The sequence below is a fragment of the Xyrauchen texanus genome, chromosome 31 (genome assembly GCF_025860055.1).
Source record: "Xyrauchen texanus isolate HMW12.3.18 chromosome 31, RBS_HiC_50CHRs, whole genome shotgun sequence".
Lineage (NCBI taxonomy): Eukaryota > Metazoa > Chordata > Actinopteri > Cypriniformes > Catostomidae > Xyrauchen > Xyrauchen texanus.
Window position 1 is genome coordinate 24,091,927 of NC_068306.1, and position 11,018 is coordinate 24,102,944.

The following is an 11,018-nucleotide window of genomic DNA, read 5'->3' on the forward strand; positions in this document are numbered from 1 at the left end:
TGGCTCTGAGCGTTGAAAGGGATCCCTTATTTATCCTACGTCATCATCATAGAACGACAGCAGCAGTATACGGAGATGCTTGGACTCACATCCATGTATGCACGCCCCCTCCCATCATTTGTTCAGTCTCACTCTCTATATAAAGGGGTCTGCATGCAAAATGTTCTATTAGAATCTTCATACGAAAGCAAGAGAGAGAGAGAGAGAGAGAGAGTTGGCCAAATAATTAATCAATAGAACATCAAGAGTAAAACTTAAGAGACGATATAGGATAGCCTATATGGACGAACGAAAATGATTCTCTCTATTCATAGTTCTACTTGTTTCATAGATTTTCAAAACTGTCATAAGAAGTAGCATTGTCCTTTCCAACGGCTCTTGGAGCCACACACAAGAAAATGTACCGGTCCACCAAAGGAGCATCGAAAGCTCGGAGAGATCAGATCAACGCAGAAATTCGCAACTTGAAAGATCTTCTCCCCATCTCCGATGCCGACAAAGCTCGTATCTCGTATCTTCACATTATGTCCCTTGCCTGCATTTACACAAGAAAGTCCGTCTTTTTCTCTCAAGGTAGGGTAAACTTTCTTTTAAAGAACTTTTATTACTTAACTTAATTAACTTAAATATGTTAGGACAATATGATAGCCTGAATCTGAAACTTTGCCTCTGTCCAGAGTTCTGAAAAGTAGCCTGACTTCTGTCTGTGGCGCTGATGTTGAGCTATAGCCTATTACCCACTCACTGCTGCTGGAGATTAAGATCAAAATGTACATTGTAGCTAACCTTTTTTTCATAGGCCTCAGATATTACGTTTAAATTTGAGCCTTTGTTCTATTTTTTTTTTCTCCATCATTTTTTCTTCTTCTATTTCCTGTAAACCTGCTATGGTACAAAATGTATTTAAAAAAAAAAGCTCTATATAAATACGTTGAAATGAAATTAATCATCTTGAGGTGATCATTTTATCTTTATCATTAGGTCAAGATGGAAGCGGGAGCGCCCTGTCTTTGCCAGAACTCTCGGAGCTCGTGCACACGTTACCGGGCTTTCTCCTCGTGCTGTCGAGTGAAGGAAAACTACTGTATCTTTCGGACAACGTCGAAGAGCACCTTGGACATACCATGGTGAGAATCAAAAGTATACAATTTTAAATATAAACACATTTTTTAGTTGCAAGTGTAACTTTGTCAGTAGTTTATAGCAGGCAAAATTCTCGCGAGCAGTTTAGCCATTTTTTGTCGGGAAAGAAAACGGGGCTGTGAGGGATAGATTAAAAGTCTCCTGAATAGGTTGTGTTGTTGTTTGAAGCGGTGCTCATCGTTCAGCTGACGAAATATTGACGAATACGGTACATGCCCTCACAGCCTTGTTTTCATTCCAGTAAAAAATGGAATGGTTTATTTTGATCATAATTATTTGCTGTTCATTCAGGTTGATCTGGTTGCTCAGGGTGATAGCGTGTATGACATTACTGACCCATCCGACCATTTCATCGTGAGGGGCAACCTTGTGCCAATCACCACACCTGACACAGGTAATTTACTCTGCTGCTTTGCCACCTTATTTTTAAGCATACCCTTTCAAACTAATTGTTTCTATGTATATACATTATAAAAAGATCAACTTGTTTGGTTATCATTATTTTTTAATTTGATTATCATCTCTCCAGATCGCCTCTTTCGCTGCCGATTCAGCACCTCAAAGTTTGTGAGGAGGCAGGGAACAAAGAACAAACTTATGCTGGTACAAGCGCGCTGCCTGCCACCTCCCTTCCATGCTTCCTCCTACTGGACCTCCAACCCAGTGTGGGTGTGTTTTTGCTCTCCCCTGGATTCCCTTGTCCCTCACCTTTCTTCAGCCAGTAACCCTCTTCCCACCCCACCTGCTGAGCAACCGTTCCTCCTGGCCTGTTTCCAGTCACAGCACAGCAGAGACATGAGAATCCATGCTGCCCAGGACAGGTATGAGTCCAGTAAATGTGCCTTTTATCTCCCTGCCAGTTTTGTGTTGAATACATATTAAGAGCAAGGGAATAATCACCTTGTCTTTTCTTTCTCAAGCAGTGTAAGCATATACCTTGGTTATGGCATAGAGATTCTGCGCTCCCGCTCGTGGTATAGTCTGATTCATCCTCGTGATCTCTCCCATGCATCTGCACAGCACTGCGCCTTATGTGAGTGCATACTGTAGATTTAGCTGAGACAGATTTAGAGATTCAGATTCATGTTAAGTGTGTATTATGTGGTGTATTAATTGGTCATTGTGTCCATTCTCAGTGCATGAGGGAGGTGCGAGGCAGGTGGAGATGGTGGTCCAAGTAGAGGCGGCTGACAACTCATGGGTCTGGCTTTATATCATTGTTCAGCTGAAGACCGGAGAATATCCCATCAACTGCCACAACTATGTCATAAGGTACAAAGACTCCCATCATTTTAGCTTTTAATATACTGTAAAGCAATTTTGCTGTTGTACTTTGAAAAATCCTAACAGTCTGTCCTTCTCTCTGCCTATCCCTTAGTGAGTCTGAAGCTTGGTCAGTGCGTCAGCAGTTGTACTCAGAGCAGAACCAGCTGGCTCTCCTGTACCAGGAGGCATGCCAGTCCTCTGACCCTCTGTCCAGCCCTGATCAGGTCTTTACACCAAGCAGCAGTGGCCTGTCATCCCAGTCCTTCGACTTCAGCTTCACCACGTCTGGTAGAAGTTCCTCTGAGGAGCTTCCTAGTGCCTCTGGCCCCAGCATGGTACTTGGACCTAACCCTCTTCAGGGCTTTTCTCAGGATGAAGAGAGCCACCCGCAACCACATGGCAGTCACCAGATGTGGCTTGCAGAATCTAGAAAGCATCCAGATAGATCAGCCCTGACAATTTCCCCTGAACATCTGACCAACATGAACAATATCCCATCTGTTTCTTCAATTCCCCAAACCCATGCCGCCTCTCCACCCCTTCCTCCATTCAAACTTCCTAAGCGCCAGAGCTCAGAGGAGTTTATCTGTACACCCCCATACACCCCTAGACTAGCAGGGGGCAGTTTTCTGTTTGGTGATGAGTCCTTTAAATCAGACCCTAGCAAAGTAGGTATTGGTGATGCAGGTAAAATTAGGCAGTCTATGACCTCAGCAAATTACCCAGTGACCATGTCTGCTCGTGTTGGGTCAACAGTGCCAGTTCAACATTGCCGCAAACGTCTTTACGAGACATTTCCTCCTATTCCCGATAGCCCAGGGAGTGATGAATGTATTATTATGGCATTGCCAGAGATCAGGGGACCTCTATATGTAGACGTCCCTCATTTCCCATTCTATCGTCCCCCGGAAGGCCTTTTAACACCAGAGGCCTCACCCATTAAACAACCCTGTTTGAGTTTCTTCCCTCAGGAGGAATACATTGAGAGAGAGAGAATGGAGATCTCTCTTCTGGCTCAGTATATAAGCACTTTAGCCGAAGGTTTCTGTCACGAACACCCACAAGGCAAATCAACTCCCTTTAATCATGAATCCACACACAATTCCACTGCATCTTTTGAGGGACCAAACTCCTCCTTGGATCACAATGATGTCTCTATGTTTGAGGAGAAGGCATTAGATGGCATCCCTCATCCAAATCATTCCCCCACCTCCCCCATACCTCCCTCGCCTTACTCATCTTCATTCTCACTCTCCTACAGTCGGTGTTCCCCTTCCACCCCTATAAGCAGCTGCTCTCCTGTCCACACACAGGAGAAGGTCACTCTGATTGGTGTAAACCACCTCTGTAGCGTCCAGTCGACGCACTGTAAATGCATGGCAGGGGGTGGGCTGAAGGAAGCAGAGCAAACAGACAAGAGAAAGGCTTTCACAGAGAGTGAGATGGACATGGAGGTGATGCCTCCAATGATGCCCTCCACTGTCTCAGCCTCCCAAGGGTCCTTCACAGCTCCAGGCCTTCCTGCCCTCACCCCTGCTCTGCCTTGTGCCCAGTCCTTCCTAGAGGAGCTGGTCACCATGGAACCTGTGTTTGGGGCAGCAGCCCCAATGACTCCTGCCATGAGGCAACATGCTGAGTTGTATCAACTCCCTCATCAAGGTGGACAACAGATCTACCAAGGTATAAAATTAAAAAGAATTTCAGATTTTATTAGTATAAAGTTTCAATATTTCTGAGATTTCATGTCTAAAATTGGCTCTTTCTGTGTCTCTTTTTCTTACAGATGGAACCAGTGACCACATGTTTTAACATAAGTCTGTGACTTAATTGATCAAGTATGGCATATTGTCATCTTTTACATAAATATTTTTCCTGAAATAATGTAATGGAGTAAAACCAAACTGTATAAAGAGAGAATAATTTATTTATGTTTATAATTCAATATCACAAAGTCACATGAACATGCATCCTATTCATATTGGACTGTCTGAAAATACTTAAAGTATAGTTGATAAGGCAATTTTACAAAGTGCCACTTTGTATTCACTTATAGTGAAGACTGTGTTTTACAGAAAGAATATGTTGAGTACTAATGAATCACAAATGTATTTCTTAAGCCATTGTAGAGTTCTACGGTTAAGTAGAGGATTGATTCCTACTCTCTGTTTGATATTCATTAAGCTTTGTCCACAAAAGTGTTGGTGTCAGTGTATGAAATGCTTACAGTCCATAATAAATTGTATTCCTTTATGTTTTATACGTTAAGAAAACACGAGATGGAGATCCAGAAGTTTTGTTACGTAGGATACCTAGTAAATATATCATGTATTTTTTTGTTTCTACAAAGAATATCTTTGAATTTCATGCTCTCTTGTTTTCCAAATATGTACTGTATATGAGTCAATTAAATGCATCAAAGTGAGGTGCATCAGTGTCTGTTCATTGTTGCTGCCCCCTCTATTGTACTCTGCCCTCCCTCCCTTTCATTCACTGCCTTTTTAGTGTGTCTCCATGGTTTCCTAGGACTGCTGACGCAAATGATGAGGTGCTATCTATTTTTCCTGATGTACACTCTTGACACAGATGCACAGTGGAGACAATCAGCCTCCTACTCACTCACACACACACATACTAACGCATATGTTCGCTGAATGCATACTGTACACCGAATAGTCAGCCCACACTTTCCTATTATACCTGGAAGCTCACTGTGCATGTTAATACCCTATATGGCCTTTCCTGTCTGCCCAGTGCTCTCTCTATCTCTGCTTCCATTTTTTCTCTTGTTGCTGAGGGAGAGTTCTTCCTTACGCAATCTCCACCTCCAAGGCCCCCAAAACACTCTGCAATTATCTGGTTATGCATCATTTCATTGAGTCGGATGTCCAGGTGCTGTGCTGACTCTCCCACACAGAACCACTGGCCATCTTACGGCCTCATGTCCAAAAATAACACTGGTCCCCCCACTGCACTCTTTGAATGAAATTCGGTCCCACTCTCAATATTCTCTTCCTGTCCTTGTGAGAATGATATATTTTCAGTGATGAAGGGCAATAAAAATAGACTGAACTGAAAAGAGAAAGAAGAAGAGGGAATAGGGTAATACTTCGAAGGACTTTAGGTGCTTATTCATCCTGCTTTCCTCCAATCAGTCCGTTGAATTACCTTTCATACTCCCGCTTTCTCATTCATACCTCCCATTCATTAGTACCCTCTCTCCTTATGACTCACCCATACCTCTTTAACTCATCTCTCCCTTCTTTGCTCCATTGCTCCTTTGCTCTACAACATCCTCCAGATACGTCCACACAAACAGCTCATGCCCACTTAAATCATAATGAAAATGCAAATATAAAGACACTGTACAAAGAATGATGGAAAAAAAAATCTGCATCATCTGGATAATTCAAAGATGGACAAAAAAATGTCTGTGCTTAAGTGTTAATGCCATGATATAACATCAAGCAACGAATTTTCTTAACAATTTAATTACATGAGTAAAAATTTTGCAAGTCATCACATACACTAGCTTTACAAATAGTATCAATTTGAAATGTCATGACACTTTTTTTAAGCCTGTCTCAAGAGACTGCTCAATGCTGACGTTCAGTGTTCATCAATGAGAATTACAAAGAATGCTTCAAATATTTCCGTTGGACCTATCTGCTAATTCTCCATTATTTAGTGCATGTAGAGTATGCAAACACTAAGCTATGTTGATAAACAAAACTTATATAAAGAATAAAAGATTCAAGAATCAGTATTCCATAATACCACACACCCATGTTGGTGGTCATTGTGTCAGCGTGTCCTATAAATAACTTTATAAAAATAAAATAAAATAATCTCCAAAAAGGAGGTAACTTAAAAAATGGATTTCAAATTAAAGGGATTTTTCACATTATACATAATTGTGAACTGTGTTTAGTTGAGCGCCAACTGGGTGCCGCTGCCCACCACAGCACAACAGATGTTACATGCCTGACCCACACATACACCAAAACTTAAAACAAATAAACACTACAATAGCACATTAAAATAGCCAATTTTAAAATAATAGTTGTAATATTAACCATATTTACCAGCAATAGAGTATTGCAAGGGGTGAGGCGGCGAGAGAATGGTGGCGACAACTCAGATGGTCCAAAAAGTTCCAAAAAAGACACAAAGGCATAAAGGCAATGTAAAAATAATCCATATGACTCCAGTGGTTAAATCCATGGCCTCAGAAATGATATGAAATGTGTGATTGAGAAAGAAATCAATATTAAAGTCCTTTTTCATACTATCAATCTTCACCTTTGACCAGCCCCAACCTGTATGTGGCCGAATGTGAAAGTCACTTCCACAACAGAATGTGGAAGTGAAAGTGAAGGTGTAGATTTACAGTAAAACATTTCTTAAATATTGATCTTTTTCTCACCCACACTTATCACATCACTTAAGAAGGTATGAATTTAACCACTGGAGACGGATGGATTACTTTTATGATGCCTTTATGTCCTTTTAGGAACTTCTGAGTTCTAGTCACCATTCACTTGAATGTTCCAACAGAGCTGAGATGTTCTTCTAAAAATCTTCATCTGTGATCTGCAGAAAAATAAATTCACACACATCTTGGATGGCATGAGGGTGAGTAAATGATGAGAGAATTTTCATTTTTGGATGAACTAAAGGTAAATTGGTCCTGCTGTAAATAGAACTTCATGAGAATAATATTTCATGCTGGGTAGCTCAGCAAGTAAAGATGCTAACTACTACACCTGGAGTCACAAGTTCAAATCTAGGGCATGCAGAGCTTGACAGCGCCTAAAATACGCATCACTCCTGCTTGAGATGTAAAGGTCAAAGACGTTGGTCTAATGCATGGTTTCATAGAAAAAATGTGCAGATGGATACGAAAATAAGTTTGGTGTTAACAGCCTTCAGTCACCATCCACCTTGCATTGCTTATAACAGTGGCAATGCTTATAACAGTGAATGGTGACTGAGGACGCCATCCAGTCCCTAACATTCTGCTTAATATCTCCTTTTGTGCTCCACGAAAAAAGAAAGTCAAATGGGTTTGACACATGAGTGTTAGTAAATGATGACAGAAATGTAGTTTTGGGGTGAACTGTCCCTTTAACATCCCGTTAAACGTGAATGCTTATCCGCTAGATGGCAGTATTAAGAAGTTTATTCTTAGCTCGTTTAAGGTCTGTAATCGAGGAAGATTCTTTCAGGAAAAATGTGTTTTCAACATGACAGTAAATGTGTAGTGACAGTAAAGGTTGAAAAATTCGTCCTCTTTTCTCATTCTACTGCAAAACATTTCAGAAACCTAGGACAATCGTTTTTAGAACAGCGTCAATGCAGGTACAATGAGAATAATTATTTTGCACGGACACAGTATATTTACATGTCCCACAGTCATGCAGAGCACATGCACATCTGAATCGTGTAGTTATTTAATTTTCTAATTTCAGTTTATTTGTATAACGCTTTTTACGTAACATATTGTTTTTATTGTTCATATTATGCAGCTTTACAAAAAATAAATAAATTAATTAAATTATTCCATAATGGCTAAGATGTTAAAAAGACGAGGAGGAAACCTCTGCAACCTCTGCCTAATTATTAAAGCAAGCATATGTACATAAATACATGTGTGGGGAAAAAAGCATAATAACAGATATAATCCAGCCAAATAGTAATAATGATAGTTTTGACTTAATTTCTTAATTTATGACATTAGATTATAGCTTTAATTAATTAAAGTGATGCCAGTCTCCGTGTTTGTATTTGCAGCATCCTATTTGTTACCTTTTTGGTCTGGACTTGTATTTACCAGGACTATGGCCACACTCAATCAGATGCAAGGTAAACCTTCCCCACCGCCTCCAAATATCACTGCCACTTTTTGGCGGCCACAGCTCAAAGCTATAGTTTTGAAAACCATGAAAGGAAACCCAAGAAGCCCAACTCCGCAAACCACAAATGTGCATGTGTATGTCTCTCCAATGGCGAAGAAGCTGTTGTGTTCATCCTAGGGGAAGGACACGATCTCCAGGAGCACAATGTGGAGCTGGTGCAAGGTGGAAGGTCACAGGACTTATGACAGGAGATATGACTGTGCACAGGCTTGCCTAGTTAATTTCAAAACAAACACCAACTCGATATAACATTGGCAATGTGCTGAAAAGTTAGTCCTACAATGTTGCCTTGACAGAGAGTGTCTACAAGGACTAGTATTTCTTGCTCTGATTTTTTAAAACTTGTTCTGGTGGTTTGTGATATCTTCAAACATCTGTTAAAATTAATTAAACTGTTGGTCTTAATTGTAAATATTTTTGTAATTTTCTTCTTTTTGTACTATAATTGTTTGTTTTCATTTATTGATTTTTGCAAGTTCTTATTCATTGTCATGGACTGTGGAAACAAAGTAATTTTAGTAACAGCAAAGTGAAGCAGATTTAGATGCATAGCCATTTGAGTTGACCACTGGTTGCCATTTCAGATTATAAAATAAAGGCATGTCTGGTTCTTTACTGAATAAATTAAATGTCCTACACATAACTGCTGCAGTGTTTTGAAGTAGGATTTATCTAAAACCCCTACATCCATTTATTCACATCCATGAAGTTGCACCCTATTGTGATAGCTTAAACACAAAAAATTGAGCATATTTTTTAGATTTATGGATTTTAATTACATTTTCAATTACATTTTTTATTACCCATTCCAAAAACTTTAATCTCCTAATTTTACAAGTTTATTCTCAAAACATTACTACTTTAATTTCATAATGCTACAACTTAATTCTTAAGAAATGTTGGCAAAAGCAACATAAAAAGCAGTGAAACAGTTGTGTTTTAAAATATGAATATTTCATAAACTTTTGTCAGGGTGTGAACAACATGCAGGTATGTAGTGAAAAAGGAGAGGACTATCAAAGATTATGAAACCACCTTTTCATAAAGAAATTCATTTTGTTTCGATCAAATGGAGTAAAAAATTACTTAAAAAATCATGGTTACTCCGATTTATAGTTTTGAATGTCATCTCATTAAATCCTTTTTCAAGTTTTTTTTTTTTTTTTTTAAGATTTCACATTTTTATCACCCCGGACAACCTTATTTATCAATGACCCATAGACTGCACATGCCCACGACGTACTGTGGAAAAGTTCATTTATTTTTTTAATAGCAAAATGACAAGGAAAATATCTCACTAATCTGAAAATCCTAATAGCTGTCAAGCTTGGTTCGCTCACTCTCTTCTTGCATGCCAATTAGAGCAATAAATATATTGTCAAATGTGCCAGCATTTTGTTTGACAACATCGAAAAAATACATCGAGAACAATGAAAATACTGTTCTTTATGACATCATAATGCAGAATCTTGCGCGCAGTAAATGATGATGTCAAAGCCTGAAGCTTTTATAAAGGAACGCGCGGGTTTGTGTTAACCTCAATTAGTAGGCTGACAGCTAAAACATGGATCCTACTGAGAACGGTAAGATCAACTTCTTAATGCCAATTCACACAGCCTCAACAAACACTCTTTTATATAAATTTGCTAGTCACCAAATTTGTGGCTCTATATTTATATTTTATATAAAACATATTAAACATAAAGAGGAAGTCAAATTAATAGATAAGAATATAGGTGAATATGGGACACTGTATACTGTATGTAAATACAGTAGCCTATATTGCTGACTATATTGTTGATGTTTGGAGTCATTTTGACCCCATCCGCTTTTGTGGTAGGCAACCTGGAAAAATATATAGCTTTTTACACAGATTATTTTTCTCTTCAGTTTTTCTCTTTTACTTGCTGACTCTTACATTAACGTAATACAAAAGTACCTTCTATCTTTATGCCCTAACATGACCTTTTTTTTTTATTAGAGAGTTTTATGAATTTTTGGTCCCCTTTCAGTGTTTCACGCCTTTGAAAACCTCTTTTTAACTAATAGTGAATGCTTTATATTCAACAGCTTTTCCCAATATGAAGGAAGAAACCATGTATTTGTGAACATAACAATGTGTTAACAAACACAGCACACTATTTTATTATTATTATTTAATTATTTAATTAATTTTATTATTATTTTTCTTTTTTTTTTACGACTATTCTAAATTTGCATTTGGCGTTCAACACACTATCAGTAGCGCAACAGGAAAAGGTAAACACGTCTGAATTTTTTTCTTTTCTTTTTTTTAACCTTTATTTAACCAGGTTTGTCTCGTTGAGATATAAAATCTCTTTTTCAAGAGTGACCTGGCCAAGATAGCAGAACAAATTAGATCACACAATCACAAAACAAACACAAAAGAGGCAAAGACAACTCAAGTGCATTTCAATTAAATAAAAGTGCCATTAATTAAAATGCAAGATGTCTGTCTGATGGGGATGGCACTTGTCAATGATTCAGCAGAATGGAGTCGATGTTAGGGTGCATGAACATTCTGTAGCAATTAACATGTAGAGTTTCTGTGTGATTGTGTTGATGGGGAAGGGTGAGGTTTTAATAAGGAAAGGAGGAATGAACATTGAGTATCAATGAACATTATCACTGGTTTATTGTCGAATGTTTCTTGTTGAAGATCTTTTTATATAT

General features: G+C 38.7%; 1 protein-coding gene across 1 annotated transcript; it reads left to right on the plus strand.

Annotated features, from left to right (window-relative positions):
- Positions 1 to 398: 398 nt before the first annotated feature.
- On the plus strand, positions 399 to 4,244 carry LOC127625447 (neuronal PAS domain-containing protein 4B-like). The gene is made up of 8 exons (XM_052100745.1): positions 399 to 573; positions 982 to 1,127; positions 1,435 to 1,537; positions 1,673 to 1,964; positions 2,067 to 2,176; positions 2,280 to 2,415; positions 2,522 to 4,089; positions 4,193 to 4,244. Exons 1-8 carry the CDS (start codon positions 399 to 401, stop codon positions 4,216 to 4,218), a joined length of 2,556 nt encoding a protein of 851 aa, XP_051956705.1. The 3' UTR covers positions 4,219 to 4,244.
- The last annotated feature ends 6,774 nt before the right edge of the window (positions 4,245 to 11,018 follow it).

Bases quoted from the DNA above. Each gene is read 5' to 3' on its own strand.
- LOC127625447 (XM_052100745.1), top strand. From the start codon at position 399: ATGTACCGGTCCACCAAAGGAGCATCGAAAGCTCGGAGAGATCAGATC. The intron at 574-981 runs GTAGGGTAAACT...CTTTATCATTAG, and splicing joins GTCCGTCTTTTTCTCTCAAG to GTCAAGATGGAAGCGGGAGC. The intron at 1,128-1,434 runs GTGAGAATCAAA...CTGTTCATTCAG, and splicing joins AGCACCTTGGACATACCATG to GTTGATCTGGTTGCTCAGGG.